This window comes from Theobroma cacao, chromosome 1, assembly GCF_000208745.1.
Source record: "Theobroma cacao cultivar B97-61/B2 chromosome 1, Criollo_cocoa_genome_V2, whole genome shotgun sequence".
In the NCBI taxonomy this organism is placed as follows: domain Eukaryota; kingdom Viridiplantae; phylum Streptophyta; class Magnoliopsida; order Malvales; family Malvaceae; genus Theobroma; species Theobroma cacao.
The window spans coordinates 12358232-12385911 of record NC_030850.1 but is presented as its reverse complement, the minus strand read 5'-3'; the positions used below and the strand labels follow the sequence as shown (position 1 = coordinate 12385911).

At 33.2% G+C, this 27680-nt stretch overlaps 3 protein-coding genes across 4 annotated transcripts; 2 read left to right on the top strand and 1 right to left on the bottom strand.

Moving 5' to 3' along the window:
• Positions 26 to 4032, bottom strand: LOC18612389 (rho GDP-dissociation inhibitor 1). Its single transcript, XM_007049163.2, has 5 exons — positions 3177 to 4032; positions 3005 to 3071; positions 1708 to 1926; positions 1498 to 1622; positions 26 to 435 (listed from the first exon to the last, which is right to left on the bottom strand). The coding sequence occupies exons 1-5, from the start codon at positions 3444 to 3446 to the stop codon at positions 355 to 357; spliced, it is 762 nt and encodes a 253-aa protein (XP_007049225.2). The 5' UTR covers positions 3447 to 4032; the 3' UTR covers positions 26 to 354.
• Positions 13105 to 14597, top strand: LOC18612387 (major latex allergen Hev b 5). The gene is made up of 2 exons (XM_007049161.2): positions 13105 to 13276; positions 13727 to 14597. Exons 1-2 carry the CDS (start codon positions 13262 to 13264, stop codon positions 14222 to 14224), a joined length of 513 nt encoding a protein of 170 aa, XP_007049223.2. The 5' UTR covers positions 13105 to 13261; the 3' UTR covers positions 14225 to 14597.
• LOC18612385 lies at positions 23369 to 27348 on the top strand. Of its 2 annotated transcripts, none has more exons than XR_001927445.1 (4): positions 23369 to 23645; positions 24440 to 24521; positions 24629 to 26796; positions 26953 to 27348. XR_001927445.1 is itself a non-coding variant. In XM_007049158.2 (4 exons), the coding sequence occupies exons 1-4, from the start codon at positions 23454 to 23456 to the stop codon at positions 27024 to 27026; spliced, it is 507 nt and encodes a 168-aa protein (XP_007049220.2). In that variant the 5' UTR covers positions 23369 to 23453; the 3' UTR covers positions 27027 to 27348. The 2 variants fall into 2 exon arrangements, 1 of the variants encoding a protein (XP_007049220.2); XM_007049158.2 differs by having other exon boundaries at positions 26638 to 26796.

The window sequence follows — 27680 nt, the reverse complement described above, 5'->3', positions numbered from 1 at the left end:
CACTGAATTTAGGGCAGTTTGATGATAAAAAAGGAAAAAAAATCATTGACTCACTCCCTGTTTTTATATATGCACATAGAAGAATTGAACAAGAACAATACCTAGACATCATTATCAAAATGTCCCTAAGAAATGCTAACTCTGCTCTTAATTAATAAAGCTTTGCCAAGTGAAACCTTTCTCTCACTTGCCTTTGTCATGGGAACTGGTCTAGGCAGAAAAGAAGTGGTTAAGATAACCGGGAAACTAGCAGTTGAAAATGTCTGAAAGGGGATAAAACTTATAGCAAATATATAATGGCATAAGAACATCTGGTGCATAAAGGGTGCTAGAGCTCATCAGGTTCTTCTCTGTTTACGGACCAGAAGCCCACTCTTTGCGTATGTCAAACGTATAGTTGATTTCCAAGTAGCACTTGTTATCATCATCAAGAAACTGAAACATAGAGAAACAGTAAGTAACTAGCTGTAACAACTTGATTTTGAACTAGAAAGCATATTAATAAAATGTACAATGCAAAGGGTACAGATGCAACAAGGATATTATACTAGAAAGCTAGGACAATGATATCTACATCAAGTAATTAATCTGCAGTTCAGCAAGGGCCATATATCTTGCTAAAGGTAGCTCAACAATGATCAATTAAATGAACGAATTCATGGGCTACATGTACCTTATAATAACCTAAGCAAGTTAGAGATGATTGACCATCATTCATATGAAGGTATGTAGAATAACTGAAAGCTTGAAAATTATGGATTTCTAGTGAAAGAAACAAATAAAAACTATGAATACAGTAACAAGTTTAAGATAAAAATGTTTAAAGTAACCTAGAAAATGCAAGAATTTGAAGAATACTCAGAACGACCTCTGAACAGGTTGAGAAATCATTGAAAAGAACAAGCTTTTGGCTTAAAACAGTATCCACAAGCCAAAAACAAGAACAGGGTTGGGATTCAGTGTACACCTTCACCGATGCACTATTATGATTCCTCTATTTACTGTTATTCAGCCCCAAAGTAAGAAACCTTTTACTGTTTACATCAGACCTCATTCATGCCTGAGAACTCACTTCACAAGGGTAGTGCTTCTCTTTCTTCTTTTTGCCCCTCCCATTCGGAGATGATTTAATAAAACCAAAAGGTGACAGCACTTGACACCGATTAATTAAATTTGTAAGTAAGTTCAAGGAAGAAAACTATGCAAAAGCTTCAAATGGAAAGAGAGGCCCAAATTGTGGATGTTCAAAAAGATACATTCTACATAAATACTCAAGCAGAGCAAACATTTGCCTTCTGTTCTGTGTATTTCATCCGTTGGAAAGGTAACTAGTATCTTCGGCTGAACCTAATTAAGTATAGCATCATAATCATTAACCTCTAAATTCAGAGCCTCCATGCACGGGAAGAATGTTAACGGCATAATGAAATGAGGTTTAAGCAATTTGTAGGAGGACGTAGAACGTACAGGTAAGAGATAAAACTTAGGTGAACAAACCTTTGATTTTGCAGTATATGATCCTCTAGCAAAAAAACCAGAAGGGGCTGTCTCTTCAGGCATTTCATGTGTATAAGGCTCTAGCTGAGGGCTAAAGGTTCCAATCATCTCTTTTGTGCTGAAAACTGGAAAAAGATTCATTTTAAGGCAGACTTTCAAGTGTTTTTACCTTCAAATTTTTTTGCTAGAATTATGATTTAGGAGGCTTACCCTTGACACCTGTTTTCCAAACAGTATTGGTGTACCTGAGCCCAGATACAATGTTGTTTCCAACTTGGAAGGAGAATTTCAAGCGATAATGGCTACCTTCTTTCAGTGTAAACCATAAGCCCTGAGGGTTTCCATCTTCTGGAATTGAAAGAACTATATCAGTCCTATCAGGAGACACGATTGACACGCTAAGGAACTTTACTTCTGGTTCAAGTGTTTCTGCAATGAAAGGGAGAAAACTATAGTCAAATAAATGCAAGGTCTGCTTAGGAAAGACTTTTCATTACTAGTTCCTTCAAAGAACGAAACTAGATGACGATTATATTTGAAACTACAGAATTCTCAATAATGACAGTTTAATATATATGAATAAAGGGGCACACCATGCAGAAAAGCAACAAAGTCTCAACATATATATAATGCTACCACCACCATGGTAGGAACTGCTAGATTAGAAAATATCTGTTGAAGTTGGCAAACTGCTTAAAATCTAGTGATTGACAAAGTTCTTGTCATCTTGCACAAGAAGTACTGCTTAGAAATTCCATTTGATAACGTTGTTTTCTCCTGACTTGGTAAACAATTAAGCTATCATGATCCGTTTCACTGACGAAAATTTCCTTCTTACAGAAGCAATCCTCTGGCAGGTAATTTTCCAACTCAGAGGAGTAACCATATCTGAGCATGTGCAGTGACCTGAGTTTTGGTGGGTGGTTTTTGCTAAGGCAAATTCCATAATTGTACAAAAATCCAGATTCAAACAACTCAGGATGCTTCCGAAGGAGAGTCTTAATTTTGAACAGGTTAATTCTATTGATTTTTGTTCATGTCAAATCTGCTGATTCTTTAGATCAGCTTATATATATACTAACATTAGAATTGAAAGGAAATGCAGAATTATATTCAATATCATGGACCTGCTTCATATTAAATTAGTTCACATAAACAGCTATTAAGAGCCAGTTGGGAAAAAGATAGTTGCCATTTATCGAGAGTCAGAACAATAGAATGTGAACAACTTGATCTGACCTTTCTTCTTAACATGTGATGTCAATGGAAGACTATACCAAGCAAAATAAAAAAAAGTAGCAGTTTGAAATATGTTTCTCATTTCAATTAGATTATGTGGAAATGTTTGACATTTGAAATTTTATTATCATTACAAAATACTTGATCATGGAACTGACTTGACAATGAAAGCTAAAAAAGAAATTGATTGAAAGAGAGGGTAAATAAATTAAAAAAAAAAATCAAATCTGCTAGGCTACAGATTTAGTTGGTTAAAGAATATCAGTACCTCCAATGTTGTCAATATCCACACTTCCAAGAAGCTGCTCTTTCCACTTCCTTAAGCTCTCATCATCCTACACTCACACAATGATTATCAACATACGTGTGTGTGTGTGTATATAATGATAAACTCTATGCATGTCCATGACTCAATTAACCCATTATTGTTGAAAACAGACCTTGTCTTTCTCAAGCTGTTCTTTGAGAGTGCACTGTGGACCCAACTGAATTGAGGTGCGATGCTCATCATCATTATCATCATCCTCAGTTGCATAGAAGGAGGATTCGCTCATCTGTCTGCTGCCTATTTTCCCTCCTCCATCATCATCGCTCTCTTCAGGATGTGTTGCCTTCTTTTCTAAGGTGTCCCTCTTGTCTTCAGCTGCCTCCTTGTCGTCATCAAACCCCATATTCCTGCAACTTGGTACAGCTCCAACGGTCAAAGACATCAACTCATCAACACTGGAGAGAAGAAGAAAACCTAATCACTTTGGACCCTCCCCAAACCACGTAGAGGAAAGCAGGAAAACAGACAAAGTGCAGAGAATGTTGACAGGGAGACTGCCTGGAACCGGTGAATGTGTATATATGTTAGCGTGCAAAACAATGGTATGAAATTAAAAAGGTAAGAATTGTCTGTGGCTAAGGCAGAAAGAGTCACAAAGAGCAAAGGACAAAAAGGAAAGCGGGATTGGTCTTGTCTCCTAGCTTTCCGTGGTGGGCTACCTGTTCTGTTGAAAAACTCAAATGCACGAGGGAGGGAAAAGCCTAAAAGAGAGTAGGGTAGTTTTGTGGATATGGTCTTGCCCTTGGTTGTCGGAAGGGTAGGAAAGGGTCATGTGGTGATCCGAAATATTGTAAACAAGAGAGACAACGTGAAGGACGCTAATAGCAAATGGAGAGCATTTATTATAGTTCACAGGCAGCGAGGGCAGAGCATGATTCAGGGGGAGAGAGAGATAGAATATCAGAGAGAGACGGCCTGAAATTGCGCTTTTGACTCCTGTTTATAGAAAATATGGCAGGTACTAGCGCCATCACACTCAAATTTTGAAACCAGTGGCGGAAGGAAATTAATGATACAAGAAGAAAAGGGGTTGGGTTCGGTAAGCTGGTTTTCTCAATCACAGTGGTCCCATGTTTTGATTTTTATGACCTTTTGAGGCATTCAAGCAGTGGTCCCTCGGCGCAAGCCTAGCAGTGCTCTCGGTTTGGCTTGGAATTCGACAACTTTGAGGTTGGGCCCAATGTCCCTTCTACTCCTGCAGAGGTTGCTCAACATTTGAGGGACTTTGGACCTCTATTTTTTGATGAGTTGGATTGGATATTTTAGACAGAGGGGACCCGGCAGCCCAAATAAGCAGAGGCAGTATCGTAGGCTTTTCCTTAATTTGAAGAAAGGGGTTAAGCACAGACTCTTTGAATAAAGGAATATTTACCTTCATTATTGAACCAAATATCTAGGTGCGGCAATATAAGAGATATAAGGTTAATGGAATAATTCATGTATCCATTTGTGATATATTTAATATGAAATCCTATGTCCAATATGGGTTCAACTTGTTCACTAAACTCTTACCTTTTTAACTTTTTAATACTTTTTACAAAATAATTTTGTTAAGTTTTAGAATGTTTTAACACAATTCATGAAAGTAATGTTAAGTATATAATTTTTTTTTGGAAGAAGAAGGTGCATTTTATTAACACCAAATCATTGTCACAATACATCCAATCCACAGATAAAACTTTTAGGCGCACTAATAGAGAACTAACTCATTACACTTGCATACTAGGTCAGCCTCATTAAAAACCTTCCCTTGAAAAACCAAAGGGGCAAAATTCATAAAAATGGAAAAAAGAGTACTCATCCTAATATACACCTATATTGCCCCCATTTACCACGACAGGATATTACAATGAGTCTTGATCCTGACTCACAACACGGCCTATCCAATAAGGCAATTGCATGCTCTCTTTCCATAGCAGTATACCTTCCTGTGTATATTTTGCATGCTATGCTATTGTATGAGCCACCTTATTTTCCTCCATTGAGTAATGACAAACATGTGTACACCAAGTTTTCGCTCAATAACATGATGCAGTCTTCCACTATGTGTCCCAATCTTCCATTGCTACACTTGTCTTTCAACCATTTGACCAGTTGCAAACAATCTATCCCCACTTCATCAATTCTTAACTGCTGTTGATCACAAAAAGATAATGCCCAACTCAATGCTTTGATCTCCGCCTCTACAATGGACAGCTCCTTTTTATATGTATTTAATCTAGCAAGCAGAACTTCTCCATGATTATTACGAAAAATGAAACCCCCGTGTTAGGAATTTTGAGAACATGGTGCTCTGGAAAGCAAGTATATTCTCATGCTTAAATTCATTAAATTTATTTGTAATGAAAATATATTTTGATAATAAGATGAAGAGTTTGTTTTAGTAAGCATTCATTATCTAGTTATTAAGGTATCAAGATTCTATTGAGATATTAAAATACAGTTGTATGAAGAGTCATACATAGGAGACATGTATTTTAATTGAATCTAAAAATTGTTCACAAGCATATAACAAAGCTGGTCACTTTATTGTGTTAAGGATGTAGTGTCCAGATTACTCCCAACGAAATGAATGTGATTCATTTCAAGGGAATGATGAGTCTTAAATCATCGAAATGGTTGACTTCGAGTAATGACACTATAACATGAACTGAAATCATGTGAGAATCAAATTTAAGTTTTACAGTTACCTAAATCTTGATCTCACACTTATACATTTGCTTATAGTAGAACTGAAATCCTGATGGATAATGGACTCGTGTTTAATCTTCTTATAATATTTGATTTACCATGAGCATGATCATAATAAAGCGTTGATCTAGATTCTGTATTTTGAAATTATAATTGAGATGAACATCTGGGAACATATATCCAGATAATGGAGTTCATAGTATTAACATCACTTCTAATGATTTCAAGAAGATTGGTGATTAATCTGAGCCCAGTGGATTGATGAATTAGCTACTCATCACATCTGGATACTCAAAAGATTATATTTAAAGTATTGAATCACTAATTTGATGAAATTTGAAACTATGGGACAAAATTGACATAAAGGGTAAAACGTTAATTTCACCTTTTGTCATTGGATGGTTATGAGGGTTCACAATATAAGGTTTGCAATTGGACAACTAATAATTAATATCAAGTATTGAATTGTTTCTTGTAATTATAGTTAATCCAAGAGTGCAACCATGAATCTATGGTGGAGTGATTTCATGGTTAATAAGCTTGAATTATTTTTAATGAGATTAAGAATAATTCTAAGTTTATTGGAGCTTGGAATATCTATGTCCAAATAGATTCCCCACTTAGCTTCGTAGAATTCAACTCGTTTAAGTTGGAATGCATGTTTTAATTAAATTGTGTACAAAAATGACAGCTTTAACATGTTTGTCTTAATTTAGATAAGAAAACATATTTGGTCTTAATTTAGACAAGAAAATATGTTTGTCTTAATTTAAGACAAGAAAAATATTTTTTGTCTTAATCTAGACAAGAATACATATTTGTCTCAAATTTAGACAAGATCAAATATTTTTTGTCTTAATTACAGACAAAAGTTGTCTTAAATTAAGATAATTTTAAGAGGATTCTTGTAAAATAAACCTAGACATTCACGTTGATAAAGAAAGATTCTATGTTTGACTATTACTCTTTTATTTATTATTAATTCTTTTTAAATAAAAATAGATAATAATAAGATAAGAGTTATTATTCAATAAGGAGTTTTATTTTATCAAGAACTCTAAATGATAATTAAAAAATTAAATTATTTATTCTTTAATTTTTATTTTGATAATTATGGAGCATGTTTGATGCTTCCATAACTCTGAATGGATGATCAAGATTGATTCAAATGTGTTTTATTTTGATTAAACCTTTGAAGCAAGAGTTTTAATAAAAAAAGAAGAGATTGGAAGAAAATTATAAAACATACTTTTCCTTGAAAAAAGTTTCAGCTGTCACTTCTCTTCTCCTCCTCTAAGCTTTTTTTTTAAAAAAAAAACGGTTGCCATCTTGTAGTTTTTCATTCCACACCTTGTTCACTCAAGGTTCAAGTTGAAAGTATTTTTGAAAAATAAGTGGTAAACTTGTTTGGTCGAGAAATCGTTCATTAGTATGGTGGAATCCGAAAATAAGAATCTCAAAATAAAATGTATGGTTTTTCTTACTTAATAGATTCTTATTTTTTTGTGTGATAATGTTACTTGCAATAATAATAATGTGTGTTTCCGCTTGTGTAATTGGATTGCTTGCTTCCTTTATAAAATAAATTTTTGAAATCCATACTTTACACAATCACATTAATTCACTAAGATCCTACTCCAATAACCCGCACCTACCTTTACCTCACCATTTTATTTGAAGATAGCAGCATCAACATTAGCTTTGGACCTCAATGGTTTTCTCCATTTAATCTCCTTACTTCTGGCACCAGTTGATCAGCTTGGGTTTTTAGTGGTTGGAGATGATGAAGAAGAACCCTAAATAATAAATTGAAGTGTACATGTGTAATCTAAATTGAAATATGCATTTTGGTGTTTTATAGTCATGAATAATTTGGTATTTTTTAATATTCATTAATGAGATTTGAATTTTTAAGATAAAATGTTCATTTTGAACATTAATAGACTGAAGATGAATTAGAACGAAACTTTAGATTTGAAATAATTTACGTAAAAAAAAAAATATAGTTCAAGTTCAAGTGTTACATGTCCATTGTACTTTAATTTGATTTGATATTGTGATTATGTTGTAAATTTGTGGTTTGCTTGGTACTATAATGTAAAAATTGAAAACTTAAAACCCCATATTGAAGTTTTAAGTAAAAAAGACAACAAAAAATCTTTGTACCAAAGTGTTTCGAAGCATGATTTTGTAGTTTGTCGCAATGTTAGACTAATTCTTATTGAATTTTTATATAAACTCTTTATTTGGACAATATTTTTCAAACTTTACACATTGTTAATTTATACTTAATTCAGGATTTACCATTATTGATTTTTGATTTAGTATATTAAAATCTTCTTCTTCTTTAATCTAAAATTGCTTTATGTGCAAGAATATTCTTAATGTTCTCTAATCAGAAAATGAGACATAACTTTACGAGTTCTTTTATAAATGGGTCCCATGTATAAAGCGTTTCTGAAAATAAGACTCTATAATTTTAACTGTTTTTAGTCAAGAGAATTAAAATTTAGATAAAATTTCTCTTAATGAAATCGACCCATTTATTTGGCTCCGCGCCTTAACCCGAAACCTATTAACGGGTCAAGTATATTTAGGTTTGAGTCTCAAACCGACTCATATGCTTTGAGCTTTCCTCTTCAGATCATTCATATTTGGAATATTCCTTACCAAAAAGAAAAATGTTTAAGCATTTTGAGCATTTTGGAGTAGTTTTTAATACATAAAAAAAACCTTTGAGCGTTTTAAGCATTTTTAAGCACTTTTGAGTTATTTTTGATATATGAAGAAAAACGTTTGAGTATTTTGAGTCAAGTAAGCATATTCGTTAATTATGTTGTTAAATGGAATATGGTGTATCGTTTGAAGTTATTGATCTTGTTAAATGGAATTTAGTAGTTTTGGTGATTTTTAGGCATTACGTAATCAGTTTTTGGGCATTGTATAACTAGTTTTTAGGCATTGTGTTACTAATTTTTAAGCATTGCGTGACTGACTTTGGACATTGTATGACTAGTTTAAAGCATTACATGACTAATTTTTAGGTATTGCATGACTAGTTGATATAACATTGCGTGACTAGTTAATAGACATTCATGACTTGTTAGTAAGACATTATGTGACTTGTTAGTAAGGCATTGCATAACTAGTTAGTAAGGCATTACGTGACTTAGGTATTGCTTAAAAATCAATCACGCAATGCCTAAAAGCCAATCATGCAATGATTAAGTAACGTAATGCCTAAAAATCAGTCTCGCAATACTTAAAAACCAGTGATACAATGTCTAAAAACCAGTAATGTAATATCTAATAACTAATTGATTTGCCTGCTCGCAACTAGGTTTAAAGTTACCAAAGTCATATAAAGTTTTAATGTATAGAAATGTCTAATTAATTTCAACTCCTCAACTTTGGAGTTTTGTGAATAAACCAATAAACCTAAGAATCTAAAAAACTTACTTTTTTTTTTTTGCTAAGCCATGAAATTGTGCATTTAATTAAAGAGAGATTACAAAACTCCATAACCCTCCAAAGCAAGACAAAATATATTCCTATCGGGAAGGCCTTACTCACTCCCTTTATGCAAAAACAAAATATACTCCTTTTACAAAATATTTTCTGAATAATTCCTACTCAAAATCCTATAAAAAGAAACAAAATTTCCAACAAACATGCTTAACAATTATCTCAATCCCAAACACAACAAAATCGTGAACCATCATAAAACTCATTAAACATGCTTTAGTTGTTCTTTCTCCATGAGCCCATCATCTTAACCAATCAGATCCAACTTATCAACACAGGCATCTCCAAAAAGCATCCAGTTACAAAATTCATCATGCTGACTGAAATTACCATAGAATAGCAAAATCGCTGTTCATCGCCCTTGAAAACCTCAAGATCCACCATAAAAAAAAAACAAAATAAGAAAGAGTTTGATGTCATTTTTGCTCTTTGGAGTGACGAGATAGACAATATTTGATTAGAAAGAAAAATCAGGATTTAATTTTAAAATTTTTATCTGAATAGTGGGATAAAAAACACTGAAACTATTTTAATTTATCAAAAATTGTTTAAAGGGCATTGTTGTCAAATTATGTCAAACATTAACGAAAAATAATTAAAATTATAATGAATGATATTTTTGAATGAAACTTATGAAGAAGGTTATCTCTTACAATTTTCTCTAACTTTACGTTTATATAATATGTAAACATTATGATGGACATTTAGTTGGCTAGTGAAAAATATGAAAGGAGAGAGAGAAGAGAAAAAAAAGGTGATGAAAATATAAATGCAAGAAAATAATTGCAACAACATTATCCGTATCATCCTTACATTTTGAGACTTATTTCCATGTCATTAGTCCACTTGTCCTGTAAATTCCACGTTGACAAGAGTCTTAGCCGATGTTATGTCCACTTCTTCATTTTGACTAAATAAGGGATCCAATAATGAAAAATAATATTATGAAAATTTAATTAGATTCAATAGAAAGCAAGAATTTGTTAAAATTATTTAAAAATAGTTTAAGAACTTATTTATCATTTTAGCTGATGTGCATTGGTCATGATATAAACGTATATATTTTTTGTGATTAACATGATGATTAAGTTGTCGAACACGTTAATATTTCTCTGTTAATAACTAATTTGGCCGTGATTAAACCTCTTTGAGGATCAATATTTCTATAATCTGAAATTAATGTGGGGTACATTTGATGAACTTGAATTAATATAAATTACATGTGTTGTGCTTGACTTTTAACGTGCTGATAATAAGGTAAATGCCACTTTGGCAATACCACCGAAATGAAGAAATTACCCTGATAATCATGCGTGGCGTTGAACATAGAGGGGTTAATTCCAACAACAGGTTCAGATGGTGATGTACCCACACAAAAGCCTTTCGATCATCAAATCCGTCAACGGATACATGATGCACGGCCACCGTAGGGTCCCACTCCGACTCTCCCACCCAGGGGTCTTGGTCGTTTTCTTCCTCTAAAACCACCCAATGAAATCCAAGTAAAATGACAAGATCTGGTACGGAGAAACATCATCCCACGTTGTCGGTGATGTGCATGCAACGTGTCACATTTCCATCGGTGGTGAGCAGCAGCAACTGTCCCATGTGGGCTCCAGTTTTGGTGGGTCCTCCACCGCCCTTGCAGGAATTAGAAACAACCCAAAAGCCGAGTTGGCCAACTTTACAGAGCAGCCGAAGGAGGACAAGAGAAGGAGATTTGTTTTTGCTTCGTTGGATTTTGAATTGGAATGGGAATTGTGAACCAGCACGTAGGACTGTACTGTAGCTGGTAGGAGGCCAAGTCACCACCAGCCAGGAGGGTCCGACTTTTACGAATCTCGAGGCACTATCAGGTGCCTGCTATCGTACGAAGTTTTCAGTTAGCAAGCATGCATGTTGCTTCAGGGATCCACAACATGCCAAGAATAATCCAGACTGAAATTATCGAATTGCTCGCTTCAACTTCAACACCACCATATTTTTGGTCAATTTACAGTTTCGGAGATTGTTACCGTTTATATCAATTTCTTAGGAACCGATTCAATTTAGCTCCAGCCTACGATTTTGGGATTTAAAAAGTAAGTGCCAAATAGCAATATTATGAATATGTTAAATTATATATAACATATTTTTTAATCCGATTTTGAAATGTATATATTCATGTCATTGAATATAGCTTAGATGCAAACGTATTAAAAATTTTAAAAGAATAAAAAAAGTCAGAATAATATTGATTTTCATAATTAATCACTTTGCAGATGCATTATTTAAAAAAAAATATGAATTCATCAAACATGTTCAGTACGTGTTGCTGATTGAAAGTAGAAGGAGCTATGTCATTTGTTAGTTTATCATTTATGGGTTGTTTTGTAAATTTTTAATGATTTTTAAGTAAAACATATATAGTAATGTAATATTTTTATTCTCTTTTTAAGTGTTTTGTATCATATGTTTTTCTTTGCAGTTTTTTATTTTGAATTGTGAGACTGTTTAAGTTTTTCTATTAATAAAAATAAATATTTTGAAGAAAAAAAACAGTACTTTCGAGTCACATGATTTATTTACAAGAATTGGAATAGATGTCTTCACACATGCTTAGGTTATTAAAGAAAAAAACAAATTTTAATGCAAAAAAAGTAATTAAAAGTGTATAATTAATAAACCTATTGCTGTTAGCAATAGTGGCGTTAAACCTCAAACCTAGAAAACAGGCACCCATTATAGGAGGGCGGTGCGGTGAATTTGAAGGGGCCAAATCTAAGTGGCCGAAGGTTGCGAGTCTAGCATTCAGACCACAGGTCTCAAGTGCTCGTATTTAAGATCTTACCCTGTTGGAAGTGAATGAATTTATTCATTTGAAACATCTATTTTTCATACTATACAGAAAGTAAATTTGGTAAGGCAAGTAGAGAAACTGTAAACTCGTGTCCTAAACACCTGACAATGCCCCGGCTTTTATTGAAAGAACAAAAAAAAAAAAGGAGTTATTCCAACTAAGCCAAGAGGGCCGAAAACTATAGATCCTCAACATGACTCAACAGCCAGTCATGAATGTCAGCATCAGGGTATGTCCCACGTGGGGGCCACGGCCATCTCATCAGATGGCGAAAGGTTTGCCACTTTTAACCAAAAGAAGGCGCAAAGTCGTGGTCCATGTAACCTGCCACATCAGAATTTGATTCGTTTCTTCCAAGTAAATCATACCTATTGGTTTGAATCTTTGTGCGGCCTGGTCGGCCAAACTTTCCATATCAGCTGCGCTGCCTCTGTTGATCACTTGCTTCTCCAATCTAATATTATTTAATGGCTCACCTGTTTCGGTCCTAAAGCTGAAAGGGGTCTCCAGCAATTTATGAGTAGAAAATAACACTTCAGATTTACCTTGTTATGGCTGATTTTTAGATAGCCTAGTCCAAGGCAAGAACAGGAAATTTTATTAAAAGAAACTGTTTATTGGATGATTTGCCGACTATAAAAAGAGTTGGAATTGCTAGTGGCATAGTTAACAGATGGTAAATGAATAGTAAATTGACTAAAATGTGTGTGCTGGAACATGAATGGATGATGGTCAGGTCACCTCCAAGCCCGACTGCACGAAGCACACAATTACAAAACCAAGAGAAGATGATGGCTTAGCTGAAAATGGCTGCCATTATTAATTTGGCTCTCCAATCAAAAATTTACAAACAAGTGTAATTAAATATAGCATAACCTCATCTCTAAGACAGACCTTTAACATTATTGCCGAACATGCTAATTACCTTGTAGTCAGTGAGATGAGGTGTCAAATCCCAAGATTCTTCAATTGCACACGCCCCCCCTCTCTCATAAACTTTTCGGCCTCTACACCTCTATATAAACCACTCTCTTTTGATCATCTCTGCATATCTCAAAGCGTTCTTTCTCTCTGCTTGCCTTCAATTGTTTGCCTGCTACCAAATTTATTTGTAGTTCTATTCACATTTCCTTGGGAATCCTATGGCTGCTGCTGAGGTATTGAATTCTTATTAAGTTCTCCATTTGAGATTGGTTTTTCAATTCATTTGCGTTCATTAGCTCATCTATGCACCTAGTTTTATACCATTTGTCACCTGATCTAGTTTTAAGGATGGAGCTGATTGGAATAGTGAAAATGAAGATCAAGTCAAACGATTATGATCTTAATATTCGTTATTGAAATCCCTTTTTGCGCTACGTATTTTGTTAGACTTCATCTTTTAGAAACTTGATTCTCTTTATATACAGTAAGACAAGGATATAATGCAATCACTTGTAATAGTTACTAGCTGATCACTATACTAAAAAGCTTAGTTCAAACAAGATTTACAAGACTGTTTGTATCCAATTCACATTTCTGACTCTTCACTTAAGTGGCAAATGATTCTGATCGCCCAATAATCAATTCAGTAATAAGTATGTTTTCTTACTTGATGTGTTCTATAGGTTGCATCAGTTCAAACTGCACTTCATGAGGAGAAAACTGAAGAATCAATCAAGGTTCAAGAAACTACAACAGAAGAGGTAGCCGCCGTAGCTCCTGCAACGGAACCTGTTGCTGAAGAGCCAAAGGAAGCAGAGCCTGAAGCAGCATCTGAACAACCCGTGGCTCCGGAGCCTGAAGCCTCGACCAAAGTTGAAACCAAGGAGGTGGTAGAAGAGGCCAAGGTTGTCACTGAGGAGCCAGAGGTTGAGAAAAAAGAAGAGGACACTCCTAAGGAAACAGTACCGGAGCCAGTAGTTGTCGAGGAGAGCAAGGAGACCACTGAGCAACCTGCTGAAGAAACCAAAGAAACTACGGAGTCTGGCGAAGCGGCAGCAGCAGAACCAGAAGCAGAGGCCCCAGTTGAAGCACCCAAAGAGGAAGTTGCTAAGGAAGAAGAAAAACCAGCTGAAGCTGAGGAGAAGGTTGAAACAGAAGCCCCAGCTGAGAAGACTGAGTAATAAGCTTGTGAGATACAGATCAATCATCAATGGAAGTCTGTCTAGTGGCTACTGTTAGCTAAGTTTGCATGTCAAGTCAATTAGTTTCTATGTAGTTACAATAAGGATGGTGTCATGTGGGTGAGGCTTGGGACCGGGGAATGGAAATGACCAACCAATGACAACTTGCCATGTGGCTAAATATACATTGGCATGTGGCACAGTGTTAAAGTTGCATTGGGGGGGTTTTTATGCTCATCTGTTCTCTCTTAAGGGATGGTTCTTGGTCCCAAGCAAGTTGCTTAAATTTATTATTTTGCTTGTTTGTTTATTAGAAGAGGCAGTGTGCGTGTTGTCTTGATAATAATAAGTCCTAGTATCTTTTGTTCAACAATTGTCCTCTGTCCAATTTCATCCAATTGCTCAAGTATACCCAAAATCCGAGATCAGGATTGGTTCTTTAAATGATTTAATTTTTAGTTTGTAGGAAAAATATACGGATTTATAAAAATTAAGAAATAATTTTACTTTGATTAAACTTGTACCAGGCTTCGACTTTTTCAATAGTAATGCAAAGTTATTTCAGAATTCTGATTTTGGACATTTTATGAACCTATTGATCCCTAAAAACTCGAGGTGAAAAATTACTCTAAAATCAAGCAAGAAACACACTTTTCATAATATAAAAACCTTGAGATTGATTTTTTTCTAAGGAAGGGAGACTTTGGTTTTCACCTTAATTTTTTTTTTGGTTAGCTGTAGTTCTATTTTAATGAAAGACCTTATACCTACTTACAGTTTGCATTACCAAGATAAAATGGTAAAGTATATTCCTATCCAAATAGGGTGATTATCATGGGTGTTATTCTAAAAAGTTCAACATCTACTGCGTGCAGATGATGGCGAAGTCCTCCAACCACTCTCTTAATTGTCCCATTGCCAAGTTCATATTTCCGAAAGAAGCATATGGAAATGACTTGTCACGGCCTCCCATTGCCAAGTTCATATTGGCTAATTGATTGCGTGATAGTACTTCATTTGAATTTTTGAGAGCTCTATTCTAAAACCTCCTTAGAGCTAGCATAGAGCCATCATCTCTTTAAAAATATAGTATCTTGTATGCCCTAAACTTATTTGATCACATTAAGTTGAGTATCTCAAATCCCTCGATAAGCATACTTCAACTTTTTTCACTTTGTAACTCATATTTACAATTATTTCATAGCTCTCAGAAGCAACATCATGTGTCAACCTTAAATATATTGCATTGATACAGTATCAAATAGTCTATCCTTTGTCTTTATGTTGGTAGTGTAAACCTTACAAGCCAATCGTTTTGTACTTGTAAAATGTTACATTAATTAGTTATATTTTATGTTAAATACATTATGGATATTTTATATAATGTATGAGGTATTTTTTTATCCATAAGTTTATTTATAAAGAGTTATGAGAGACTTATATAGATAAAATCCTTGGAATATAATAGCCTTACAAAGAAATTATAAAGATTACAATTAAGAGATTTTTATGCATCAAAGCCTTATTCCTAAATATGTTCTTGGTCATTGTATTGTAAAAAAAAAAAGACATTGATAATGCTCAAAGGCTGATACATGCTAAGCCTCCTTATTTTGGAAGTAAGCAACTGATCTCACAGGTTGAAGTATGCGAGATACTTGGAGATATTATATGGGTACTTGTTAAGGAACAAGTTCACTAAATATGACCCGCTATGAGAGTTTCATTTGGTATTTTACTTAAGTGTCTATGAAAATACTCTCTTGTATCAGTAGTGTAAGTAATCCTTCAACTTGTGATACCAGATCATCTTGTATGTGAATTGTCATGCTTTAATTTCACCTCTACGAGTCTGAAGGCAATCAGATGCCTAAACAAGATGCTTTTGGGTATAGCATGAAGCATGCGAAGTGAATAAGTAGTCCAAAGAGGATTCATCACCCCAAATAATTTGAAAGGGACATATCTCATTTGCTCATAGCTTATGTTGACTAAAAGTCCTTGGCCACGGCAATCTCAATAGGTTAATATGGAAGGTGTAGGACTAATAAAGATAAGTTAGAAAGTAGACACCGAGTCAGAAGTCTGTTTGGGATATATGATGAAAAGATTCAATTACATTGAAATACTGTACACTAAAAGATTAGTCAAACCATATTGACTTTCCTAGCATTTGGGTGGTCATGATGTATTGTTAGATGTTGCTGATGATCTATAAATGTAATTATAAATTTTTAATTGAATTAATTTATATTTATTACTAACATGTTGAGTACCTAATGGGTCACACACATAAGATGAATTACAGAAATTAATTTGAGTTCAATTAGATGTGATTTAATTGATTTTATAAAGGCTTAATCCAATTAGGTATTGAGCTAAATCAAATATGATTTGATGGAGTATTAAATAAAGGCCCAATTAGCCCTAGACATTTTTTAATCCTTGTTGGATATGAAGTAAGTCAATTCACTTTACAAAAGAATCCTTTAGCCTCTTCTTGAACGTACAGAAGAGTCCTGTTTTATTTCTTATGTGTTGAGAAAAGATCATAGCCAAAAAGAGAGAAACGCAAGAGAGCTCAAAGTTGAGAGTTTGCTAGTACAAACTGTGGCTTAGTGATTCACACACTCTTAGTGAAGAGATTTCGGCAAATCATTGTGTGGATCACCATTAGAGGCAGGACAATTGTGTTGCTATAGTTTGATAAGTCCTAGTTGATGTACAAAAGTCAAAAAATGAAAAGCCAAGGAAGACTCCACCGAAGAAAGCAGACATTAAACTTTCAAGTATGTCATAATCTTTCTCTTGTGATTTTTTTAGATTAGTTTCAATTAAAGTGATCCATGCTTAGGGGATTAAAATTGTAATAATATTCCGCTGTGTATGATCACCTTAGCATGATTTGAATCCCTTTCACATGCCACTTACTTTAGAAAAACCATTTTTCCAATAATGTCCTGTATAATCGAATCATCCATGGTCTTAGCTAATATACTAAAGTAACAAACATCCATTCCTCACTTTATGACATAGTTAAATGTCATAAAAGGTATAATGAAGTTTTATTAACCTCTTTAGAACTCACATGATGAAGATATAGGGATCCATTTTTCTACCTCTTGTGTCATTCATAAGACACATGTAGTATGAAGTACATGCCATGGTGGAAGGTCTCTTTCTATGTCGGTATGTCAAACTCCAAAACATCGTACAAATCTTAGTCTAGTTGCCCTTCAACAACCCTTAACTTAATTTCTCCATTTGTTCGCCATTCTAGGCGTTAAATTAGGTCTCACAACTAGCTTACTGTATAGGCTGGATTGTGGGCTAATCCACTGTTGGTCCCTTAGTTATTATTTATTGAATGGACCTCATCTTAGAGTTTGTTTGGCTTGACTTCTTTTTTTTAGCTTAAGAGCTATATGAAGCTCTTATGAAAAATAATAATTTTTAAAATTAAGCTAAAACTGTTTGGTAAATTTATTTTTATAAATTTTTTTTTATAGATAAGTTGTTTGGCAAAACAACCTATATAAGTTCTAATTTTGATTAAAATTACGATAAAAGGTAATGTTGAGATTATTTTTAATAAATGAAGACATTTTTGGAAAAAAAGAAAAATTTTCCTAAAAAGCTGGTGAGTTTTTAAAAAAAGAGAAGAGAATGCTCATCTTTGGAACTTTTCTTCAAGCTTTTTTTTTTTTTTTGTTTAGATTTTGTTCTTTAAAAAAAGCTATGTTTTTAAGAGTTTCTCAAAATCCTGTTTGGCTTGACTTTTACTTTTAAGAGATAGATAAGCTAAAAAAAAGTCAGCCCAAACAGACACTTAGAACCAATCAAGATGACATTTCAAGCTCTATTTGCTATATAAAGCATTAGAAGTTTATCTTTCATCTTTGCTTGCCTTTAAAGGTGCCATAAGTGATTTCTTATGTGAGTAAGCCAATCTCAAGCTTGTTGATATATTTTTTACATCTTTTGTGCTAATTAATATATAGACATAAATGCATCTTTATGGAATAAAAAATGTATACATATTATTAATATCTTAAAAGTTGAATACAAAGATTGAATAAAAAGAACCATTTATGAAGTCCTAAAGAGTTAACATGTGTCACATAAGCATAACTCAATTTGTCAAAGGATCTACAACTATATGACAAGTGAAAATATCTTTTAAGATCAATTTTTTTGCCTAATTAAACCTCTAATGAAGTTGTTTTGCGTATCAATGTATGTTAGCTCTGTAACTTTCAAATTGATCTCTTGTTTTGAAATGACAAAAAAAATGACCAAAATTATCTTTAAGTATTGATAAATCAAGCCTAGACATTCTTTAGTACTCTCAAATGAGTTTGAAAAGAAGAACAATGAAAAAGGACTTTAAAAAGTACTTTCTTATCTAAATATATCGATACATGTTCATTATGTATTGATACATTTGGACAAGTATCGATAGAAATAAAAATATATCGATACATTTTCTTGAAAAAAGTCAAAATTTGCAAAGTTAAACTCAATCTATCGATACATTCTCAAAATGTATCGATAGAAATTTTACAAATGCTCACTATCTCAAAAGTATCGAGACAAATGTATCAATACATTTTGAACAAAATGTTCAATCCTTTGCAGCCAAGCCCAAAAGTGTCTAAGGTTGTCAACGAGTAGGGTACCCGTTAAATTTGAGGTACCTGAACCCTAATTCTATAAAAAATCAAATACCTGAATCCTATTAACTACCTATATAATTTTAAAATTTACTGCCTTAACCCTAACCCTAATACATTCTCACTATCTTATAATTACCCTAACCCATTTAAAAACCCTTATTAGTAAAAAAATTATTAAAATATTCTTCATGGGTATCCAATTATCCAAACCCGAACCCGTATCCATATACAAGGTAACATAAAAGGTGAAAGATACATAGTTAATTTATTTTAGAAAAATGCATGTAACGTTTTTATTATGTTATGATCAATGCTATAAATAATGTGAATGGGACGTGAGCCCTTGTATTGTATGTTTTGCCTTCAACTATGTTTATATTGGAAGTATTATTAATTTGTTAGAGAGCCATTAAATGTTAGTAGCATATATGGTTCTATAATCAATTTACTTTATGAAATAATATGTGTGGTATAAATATACTATTTTTGTTCATGTTGGAAATGGAAATTTATGGGAAAATGTTTTCAATGTGGAGCACTTAAGTGAGGACTTGGGATAGCAGTAGTTCTGCTAACTATTGTACAGAATAGGACCACCTTAGCTAGCAAGGGAAAAAGGGGTAACTGGCGCTAGCCTTGTGGCCGATGGATGGCAAAAGTGATATTGAAGTCAGTAGGTCCGAGTGCACTAGCTATATGGGTTGGCCACTTATCATGTGTGATATGTTTGTATTTTGTACTTTTTAAGTTGCTCCACTAGTGTATTAAATTTTAATCATGATGCTTGGATGATTTAATTTATATTTTTTAAGCTTTTCATTACTTTAAAGTTGTATGAATGTGTTGAAAATTAGAATATTTATTGAGTTGTGTGATTAGATCAAGTGTGGTAAAGTTTTGAAATGAGAAAAACACCAAAGCATACAGATTTTGAATGAAGTCCCAAGGCTTGTTTTTTGGTGTATTGATACTTATCCCCTATTTTTGAAAAAAAATTATTCCTTTTCATATGATTTGAGACATAAAGACCTTGGTTTTCCAGAACATGATTATATCAATGTTTAATAAATAAAATATGATGGATTTTGAGTATGTGCATTCATAGTTTCATATTTTCAAATAAAATTGCATAGTTTCAAACTAGTGGCATGGTTTATTAAATACTCTTCTGTTAATGTTCATTTCCTTCCTTATCCTTAACTGAGTATCTTGTACTCACTCTTTTTAAAAATCTCATATTTTTGTTTTAAGATCTCAAGTTAGATAGAGCTTATCTCTGAGGTGGATCCTCTTTCGACAACCTTGGTAGGAATTTAAGGTATTCACTAGCTGCACCAGTACCATACCAAATGGGTTATTTTGTTTTGTTCTATTTTGTTTAGTTGCAATATCCTCTTTTGTTGTTCATAGACAGGGGCACCAATATTGTGATGAAAGTTTATGTCCATTGCGCTTTCGCGCTGGTCATGATTTGGCAACGAGATGTGACACTTAAACACGTACATGGATATATTTAATAATCGTGTAACATGACACGATATAGCTAATATGTTTATTAAACGTATTGAGTTAAATTTTATATGACACGACATGATTAAAATTTATACGAGTTATAACTTGTCTACACGATTAACATGATTGATACAGTTAACACAGGATTAATACGATTAAAACAATTAAATTAAATTATGTACAAGTAAAATAGAATTCTATTTTTCAACTTTGCAACAAAAATTATTAATATCATAATATTTTTCAAATATCCTAAAATTCAATATCAATAAATCTTAATTATCATAAAAATATTAATATATAAATGAGTCACTAGTTATACAGATACACGATAACATGATTATCTAATTGTGTCTCGACACACAATTCCAAATTATATAAATAATATATCATGGATTACTTATCATACAAGAATTCCATCTATATAAAAATCATACGTGAAAATTCATTGATGATAGAGAGAAAAATCAATCAAAGTTTCAAGTCAAACGATTAGTGTTTTGTAATTCTCCCTGTTTAGTCATTACATAATGCTCAAAATTTTCATATTTTGTTAGGTATTATGTGCATCATATCATGAAAAAATGATACTCTGAAACATGCCTTTTTATAATTGTCATTAACATTTCATAAGAGCTTTAAAAACGAGATAATCATGAAACAAAGGCATAATTAAGGATTTTTAGCATGTTAATCATGTTTTCTAAAGATCAAAACAACATGAAAATTCTTGAATTAGCTATGATATCGGTGTAGGAAAAATATATAGATTAAGAAAATTACAGAATAATTTTACTAATGCTGATCATGAGTGACTCTAAGATCTTGATTGTGGATGTTTTATGAGCTTATTGGCTCCCAAAAACCCATGGTGATATATACTACAATCAAGCATAACCATCCATTGGACAATACAAAAACCTTAGTCTTACAAAAGAGAGTGGTTTTTCTATGGAAAGAAGAGAGTTTGGTTTTCACCTTAGTTTTTTGACTAACAGTATTCGTGATTTGGGAAAAGACCTCATGCTTATTTGTAGACCTTCTTATTAGGTAGTCTGTTAATTTTAAGAAACTAGACAATTACATATAATACTTAATTTAACATGATAAGAACGTAAACCATAGACGTTCTAGCCAGGTAAGATAATGATCATAGGCAGGGGCGGAGCGTCCCTTTGGAATGGCCCTCCCAAAAATTTTGAAATTTTTTATATATTATATATTTTTTAATAATTTTTATTAAATAATTAATATAATTAAAAAATAATAAAAATGACTTTACAAGCTCATTCAATTTTACTCAAATTCTTAAATTTTTTAAATTTTTTAAGTTTCTCCACTCATCTTTCTCTCTTTTCTTTTCTGTNTATTACTATTATTATTTATATTTTTTTAGTTTTTTCAATTATATTCTATTTGCTCATATATTTTAAGTTTCTATAGATTTTTTGTTTTAAATTTTTACAAATCATCAATTATATTTTTTTTGTTATATAAATTATATCTCCTACTTGTCATGATTTTTTTTCTGTTATATGGATTTTTTTAATGATTTTAATTTTTAAAAATTAAAAATTAATTATTGTATATGTAATCTCAAATATAAGTTCAAGTGTTGTATTATTGGTTATTGTTTAAAATTTCACTAATATATTATTTTTTATTAATCCTAATTATATAAGAAAAAATTATCTTAAGTATATGTTTTTAATGTGCTTTATATTTTATATTTAGTTGAAAGAAAATTATCTTGAGTATAAGAAAAAATTATTAATTATGTATATCATATTTAACTATTTATATTTTATGCATTATAGTTTAATATTTTGTATTATAAACTTAAATATAATAAAATAAGAATATTAAATATTGACTAAATTAATTTTTTAGTCGTTTATATCGATAAAGACAAGACTTCGAAACAAAATTGATGATAAGTTTTTTATAAATAATTTAGTTGTTTATACTTAAAAAAATATTACCATCGTCGAACAAAATTTTTCTAGAGTATTATTATAAAATTTTTTTATTTACATGTTATATAAAATTATTATTTATTTTAAATCTTTTGATTATTAATGATTAAGTTTAATATATTAATTTTAAAAATTTTTAACTTTTATTTTTCTTAGCCTTTGACCCCTCAATAAAAATTGGTTAGTTCCACCCCTAATCATAGGTGATTACCTTTGGAGCCTCGCTCTAAGTCTAGAATCATAAAACCAACAAATCTCATACATGGTCATAGTCCGTTTCCAACTTCCTGATCTGGAAAAATGAAATTACAATATCATCCAATTTCACTTGCCACATTTGTTTCTAGCATTGGGCATTTTAACTTAGCATAAAATGTGGTCTCTGATTACATGATAGTGTGATGCAGTGTGTTGACAGTTGGTGAGTCTCGATCTTTTATATTACAAATTCTGCTGGTTTAATAGTATGATTTGATCTCCCTCCTATTGCTTCCTATTTCGAGCAACTCGAAGACTTAATGAGAATTTTAGAATGCAACTTTCATTTTCCTTTTCTTCTACTCTGTTAGAAGTAGAAATATCAAAAGAAACTTTTCTATTTTAAGAACAATTGTAAATAACCAAATTAATACGTTCATTAAGTATGAAAAAGATCCATCATTAATATAATTCAGTGGTTGGTCATGCCAATATTAAATTATTAAGTTGATCAGGCTATACCGAGTTTTGTATTTAACGCTTTCCTAAACCGAGCCAATTGGTGTTGACTTCATCAAATCAGTCATTTCCTCAAGTGTAAACACTGCCATTTTTCTGTCTGCATCAGAAGAAATCAGGCTATAATTTTCAGTCATCTTCAAGACCATCTCTAGAGAATTGCGAGCAAACGAGTCAGGCACCACCCATACATTGATACATACATAGACCAATGATAATAATAGTTTATTTATGACTCTTGGAGGCCCATTAGGGGCCTTACCTTGTTTGGGTGGATACTCTTTACTGTACTCAACTCATCTCTTTTTCAACTACTTTAACGGTTCATTTCCGTATTCAGTATCTAAAATGTCTTCTCTTTCCTTCACAAAATCAACACTGACAAGAGGCAAAGATGAAGTTTATGTGGCAGCAGTGCCACTAAGAGCTACAAAGGGCGTAGCCCAGCTTTTCATGTCTACCGCGTACTCCCTCAATTTCTGGGACTTGCAGCACTTCATGGTCATCGTCAAACCCTCTTCTTCTCCTCTCCCTTCTCAGGTTCCTTCCTCTTCATTATCCCCATACTAGTTTTATTGCGTCTCTGTTTTTTTTTTTTCTTTTTGGGCCTTTGCTGTTGTGTTAGTAGGACCTAGCTTTGTCTCAAAAACCTATCTGAAGTCGGCACTATGTAATGGCATTCTTCTTGCTCTGTTAAGATTTCATTTTCTGGTAGTTGGGATGAAATCCTCTTGCAAATTGTTTTTAACAACTCCCTAACTGATTGCGGTGGCAAGCTACAAGTTTAGGCAAAATTATCTTCTACTAGAATTTGACAGAGTTCTGCTGTAATTTAGTAGTGCTAGTTCTTAAAGTTTTCCTATGGGTAAATGAATATTCTAGGTAGAGCAGCTGCAATAAGTGCAGCCCTTACCGCTTGCAGTCATCTCTTTCCCTTTTGATCCATCTTAGTGCCAAAACTGGCTTAATAGTCACCTACACGGAATGGTCCTAGAAATGTAAATGCCTCTCAAATAGTGAAATTCAAGCATTTACTTGACTTTCGAATCAAGAGCACATGAGAATTCTGATCCCATTATCTATTGCCATACCAACTCCTGTTCTGATCACTTTCAATTCCAGTAATGTTATCTTGAATTTTATTTTCAAGTGTCCTGGTGGCATAGATTTTAGTTTAACTGTCAGCTTGGAGACGCATTTTTGTTCGTGGACACTTAGGATTTAGGATGTATGATGATTTTAGTTTACATTCTCATGTCTCGTTGATATATTTGGTTAACATTGAAGGGATTTTCAGTCTTCTTTCACTGATGCAGTCTGAAAATTATATGCAGGCCTTTGTTTTTGATTTTCAACCTGAAGATCCAGAAAACATATACACAGCACTTGCAGCTCTATCTGGTAGAGCAGTACCAGGTGAGCACTGTCAAACATTATTTTTCACAACTTAAATGATCTTTAAGGAAATTTTCAACCCTAACTATTTATGGACTACTTGGCTTATAAATTTATCAATGTATCAGATTTGAAAGTTCAGCAGCCCTCCAAGGTATGTCAGTCATATCACATCCTTTTCATATTGCTTGCCTGCTTGGTTCATGGAGACCTCAAAATCAGAAATCTCCCATTGGTTTCCGAAGAATGTTTTGTTCAGCATTAACTGTGATCTTCATTCTGTTTTGCCTTGTTTCTGTGGTTCAAGATTATTTGTTTAGTTGCATGCAGATTGTCATCACTCTTCATGTAACTTGAAACGAATGTATGAGTCTGATTCTCAAAAATCGAAGAGGGATGTAGGATTTATTTTTTGGTTAGTCAATTCTGTGTTACCCATAAGAAGCAGTGAAAATTGCTACAAATACAACAAGCTGTCAAGACAGCAACAAATACATGCAGCAAGCTGCCAGGACAACAATACAGAAACTAATTGAAAATGGAGCTAGTTAGTCCCCATGCTGTTCATATCCCTATCAACAGAATTATAACCAATATTCTTTAAACCATAAAGCCTCAAATGAACAGCGTCTACAATATTGCAATAAATCTGTGAACTGGTCCTTGCAATGTACCCATAAAATCTGTTGGTTCTCTCCTTCCAAATATGACAAACATAAGCGTTCCCTTTGAGTCTTTTAACCACCCAATGCAGCTCTTCCTTCCAGCCAGAGAGCTCTCTGCAAATATTACAAGCTGGCAGGTGTGTTTTTAGATAATCACATGTCAAAAACAAGTGATCTTTTGTCTCCAGCTCATGTTGGAACAACAAACAAACCCACTAATGGAAGTTTCCCATGAAAGCAGTCTGTCTTTAGTAGGAAGTCTGTCAAGTGCAGCCATCCAAGCAATCAAAGCATGCTTGGGAATGTGACATTGAAACCATACAAGCCTATGCCACTCAATCTTCACCTGTTTGTGCCTGATCTCATTCCATTCAGAGGCAGCAGAGTAATCAACTCCAGGAACCTCCACATCGTTTTTTTTTTTTTTTGCTCAGCAAACCTTCCATATCTCTCCCCCATTGTTCTGCTGAATAAACCTAGAGGCAACCTGTCTGAGTTGAAGCAGCTTTTTCCAGCTCCCGCTGCATCCTTAAGAAATTGGGATCTGCCATAAATTTCTGCCTTTGAGCACATAGGCCTCAATCCAAGCAATCTACAAGGAGCTTGATTGAGTGAAGACAGACCAGAGATTTTAAACGGATTAATGAATCCAAGCAATCCATATTTCTGAAAAAGGGATATAAGATTATAGATTGATTATTGAACTGGATTTTCTTTCTAATTGAGTTGCTTATGTTAGATTTTCCTCTTAGTTAGGTTCGGTATACAGCTGGCATGCTTTTTCTAACGGGTTTTGAACATAAGAACTTATATTTCTGCTAGTCACACTTGTTGCATTTTGAGAATATTTTATAATTTGGGTTACAACATTTGATGGAATATCCATAAACTGCCAACATTTAGGGACAGATGTGTGAACATATATTGTGAAGAAACAAATCAAATACAGCTTAAACAAAACAGAGAATGAAGAAGCAGGAGAATAGCTGTTTTCCTTGATAAAGTCTGCAGAGAAAAGGAAAGAGAGAACAAGAAGAAAAGATGCAGAAAACTTCTCACATTTGATTCATCTGCAAAAGCATACATATACACCAGTCATTTGCTTACAAAATAAGTACAAATATCTCAGCATTAAGTCATCACTTCTGCTGGTAGTCTGGCGTAGCAGTATATCAAGCTAACCTACTCCCACTAGCTGTTGTATTGACCACTTAAACAAAACTTGCTTAGTTTTCTGCCGCTATTTTGCAGAAACTAAAGGCATCAACAAGAGTTGGATTTCACCTAGAGGAGTTAAATCTTTAAAAACAATCTCAATTCTAACATACATAAATCCACAAAAAGCAAATTTTCCAATTTGGGTTGCTGGAAACGTTTATTGTGGATTAGTTTAAAGTTTGGCATTGCTTTGTTATTGATGACACCAGTACTTTTTTCCTTCATAATATGTACTACAATAACACTTTCAATAGGTGTTGTTCTAGCAAGGAAGTTAACAAAACTGCCTAGGAGAAAATGTTGGTTTGTTGGATATTCCAATGAGGATGCTGTAGCTAAAGCCTACAAGTTCAACAACACATGGGGAGCTGATTTGAGAGTGGGGCTTCATGACTGTCGAGATTACACTAATGGTAGTAATCTGAATATAATTGTTCTTCCTTCTTTTTAATGTTATGTATATTTACTTTTAACTAAATGACCTAGGTGTTAGGGTATTAATGTTAATTTTATTAATATATTCCAATTTGATTATTTGGGCTCTTAATTTAGTTTCTCTGAAATGGAAGGATTGGTTGAACACCTCACTGGTGAAAAACTCGTGCTGGAGCACCTGAGAAGGACCATGGATGGTCAGAGTTAAATCATCATTTCTGTACACTACTTGATCTCCATTGTCTGCAAATACAAGTACAGTAGCAATTTCAATTTTGGTCTTAAAGGACCATTTGCAGATTCCTTAGTTATTATAAATTTCTTAGAGTCCAGATTCTAGAAGTCTCAGGTTAAGTATGGTTTATGTTGTCTGCATGGTAAAGGTTCTCTTACAAGGAAATATATTTATTTCTCTATTTACACTAGATTTTCTGTTTTTTTGGTTTCTTGACCTCCCAACTGCCACCTTGTATGCAATATGCCAAGTCCATATTTTTTTAAGTATATGAATTTTGTATATTGTTCATAGATCATCATCACTTAATTTCTCTCCACATAATTGGCATTGAATTCTTTTTTTTTTTCTTTTTTGATTGAAAGAAGGAGGATTCAAACCCCATTTTTTTTGAGCAAGGGATACATTTAGCATTGAGCCAAATTTTCAGATATAATATTGAATTCCTCTTTGATTGGAAGTGGTGAGTTTTTATTGCCTAACCACTTTAACCATATATATTTCAACTTGAATCTTCATATTCTAACTTGTGTGAAAATTGGAATGTATGAAGAACTACTTAACATGCACTGCTGTGCTATTAGGAAGTTTAAAGCAAGTTGGATTGTGTTAGCAGCTATTAGGGGG

Coding starts and splice junctions, on each gene's coding strand:
- LOC18612389 (XM_007049163.2), bottom strand. CDS start 3,446: ATGTCTTTGACCGTTGGAGCTGTACCAAGTTGCAGGAATATGGGGTTT. Junction 1,927..3,004: donor GGATATTGACAACATTGGAG/GTACTGATATTC, acceptor CTTTCATTGCAG/AAACACTTGAACCAGAAGTA. Junction 1,623..1,707: donor TTGGAAAACAGGTGTCAAGG/GTAAGCCTCCTA, acceptor ATCTTTTTCCAG/TTTTCAGCACAAAAGAGATG.
- LOC18612385 (XM_007049158.2), top strand. CDS start 23,454: ATGTCTTCTCTTTCCTTCACAAAATCAACACTGACAAGAGGCAAAGAT. Junction 23,646..24,439: donor CTTCTCCTCTCCCTTCTCAG/GTTCCTTCCTCT, acceptor AATTATATGCAG/GCCTTTGTTTTTGATTTTCA. Junction 26,797..26,952: donor CTGTCGAGATTACACTAATG/GTAGTAATCTGA, acceptor CTGAAATGGAAG/GATTGGTTGAACACCTCACT.